This window comes from Lepidothrix coronata, unplaced genomic scaffold, assembly GCF_001604755.1.
Source record: "Lepidothrix coronata isolate B3197 unplaced genomic scaffold, Lepidothrix_coronata-1.0 Scaffold492, whole genome shotgun sequence".
Lineage (NCBI taxonomy): Eukaryota > Metazoa > Chordata > Aves > Passeriformes > Pipridae > Lepidothrix > Lepidothrix coronata.
Window position 1 is genome coordinate 1 of NW_016690672.1, and position 1,547 is coordinate 1,547.

Sequence of the window (1,547 nt, forward strand, 5' to 3'; positions counted from 1 at the left end):
CGGCGCTGGCGGGGCGGGGGGCGGGCCCGGATGGCGAGACTCTGAGGGGAAGTTTGGCCGCCGCCGCCGCCGCCGCCCCGGGCCCCGCGAGGAGGAGCCGCCGCCGCTCCCGGCCCCGCCATGGGGAACCGCGGCATGGAGGAGCTCATCCCGCTGGTCAACAAGCTGCAGGACGCCTTCAGCTCCATCGGCCAGAGCTGCCACCTCGACCTGCCGCAGATCGCCGTGGTGGGCGGGCAGAGCGCGGGCAAGAGCTCGGTGCTCGAGAACTTCGTGGGCCGGTGAGCTCCGGGGGGACGGCGGGGAGGAGCTGGGGGGGGTAAAGAGGCCGAGTCGTGGGTCGCGCCCCCGCCGCCTTCCCGAAGGGCGCGGCCGCGGCGAGCGGGGCCCGCGCTGCGCAAAGTGCGCAAAAGGGGCGCAAAAGGTGCGCAAAGGGCGCGACGGGCCCGGAGCGCTGCGCGGGGGGAGGGAGGGGAGGGGAGGGGAGGGGAAGGAGGGGAGGGGGGGGCAGTACGGAAATGGCGTAAGGGAAAGGGGCAGGGGCGGCTCCGGCGGCGCGGGAGGCTCTGCGGGCACGGGGGTCTCCGTGGGAACGGAGGGTTCCGTGGGCACGGGGGGGGTTCCATGGATATGGAGGGTTCCGTGGATATGGGGGGTTCCGTGGACACGGGGTGTTTCCATGGATATGGAGGGTTTCATGGATATAGAGGGTTTCATGGATATGGAGGGTTTCATGGATGTGGAGGGTTCCATGGATATGGAGGGTTCCGTGGACACGGGGGTTGTTCCATGCATATGGAGGGTTTCATGGATATGGAGGGTTCCATGGACACTGGGGGTGGTTCATGGATATGGAGGGTTTCATGGATATGGGGGGATTCCTTGGCTATGAGGGGTTCCATGGATATGGAGGGTTCTATGGACATGAAGGATTCCATGGGCACGGGGGGGGGTGTTTCATGGATATGAGGAGTTCCATGGATATGGGGGATTCCATGGACAGGGAGGGTTCTATGGATAGGGAGGGTTCTATGGACACGAAGGATTCCATGGGCAGGGGGGTCTCCGTGGGAACAGGGGACTCTGGGGGTCTCCATGGACTCGGGGGGGTCTCCATGGACTCGGGGGGCTCAATGGGCACAGGGGGCTCTGTAGGCACAGGGTTTCCATGGACACAGGGGTTTCCATGGACACGGGGGTTTCCATGGACACAGGGGGTCTCCGTGCACACAGGGGGTCTCCGTGCACACGGGGGTCTCTGGAGGTCTCCACGGACACGGGGGGTGCCCCAGCCCAGCCCACCCCACCAGGGCCCATCCCCTGGCCCCCGAGACAGGACGGGCCCTGGGTCCCCAAGAGAGGGCCGAGCCCCTGGAGCGGGGTGGGATCGGGGATCCCGGGCACAGATGGGGCTCTGGGTGGGACCACACGAGGCCCCCACACCCAGGCAGGGTGGGGCTGTTCTGATAACGGGGAGCAGAGCCCGTCCTGCCCAGTCAGGGGGAGGGATCCTCCCTAAATCCACCCCAGATCCTCTGTCCATCCTC

The 1,547-nt window shown here is 67.0% G+C and overlaps 1 protein-coding gene across 1 annotated transcript in view; it reads left to right on the plus strand.

Annotated features, from left to right (window-relative positions):
- Positions 1-80: 80 nt before the first annotated feature.
- LOC108510124 (dynamin-2-like) overlaps positions 81-1,547 on the plus strand; it is a gene marked incomplete at its 3' end in the record, with an annotated part of 31,362 nt that continues 29,895 nt past the window's right edge. Inside the window, exon 1 of the mRNA XM_017839816.1 lies at positions 81-281. Within this exon, the coding sequence (XP_017695305.1) occupies positions 121-281 (161 nt within the window). The remainder of the gene's footprint in view (positions 282-1,547) is intronic.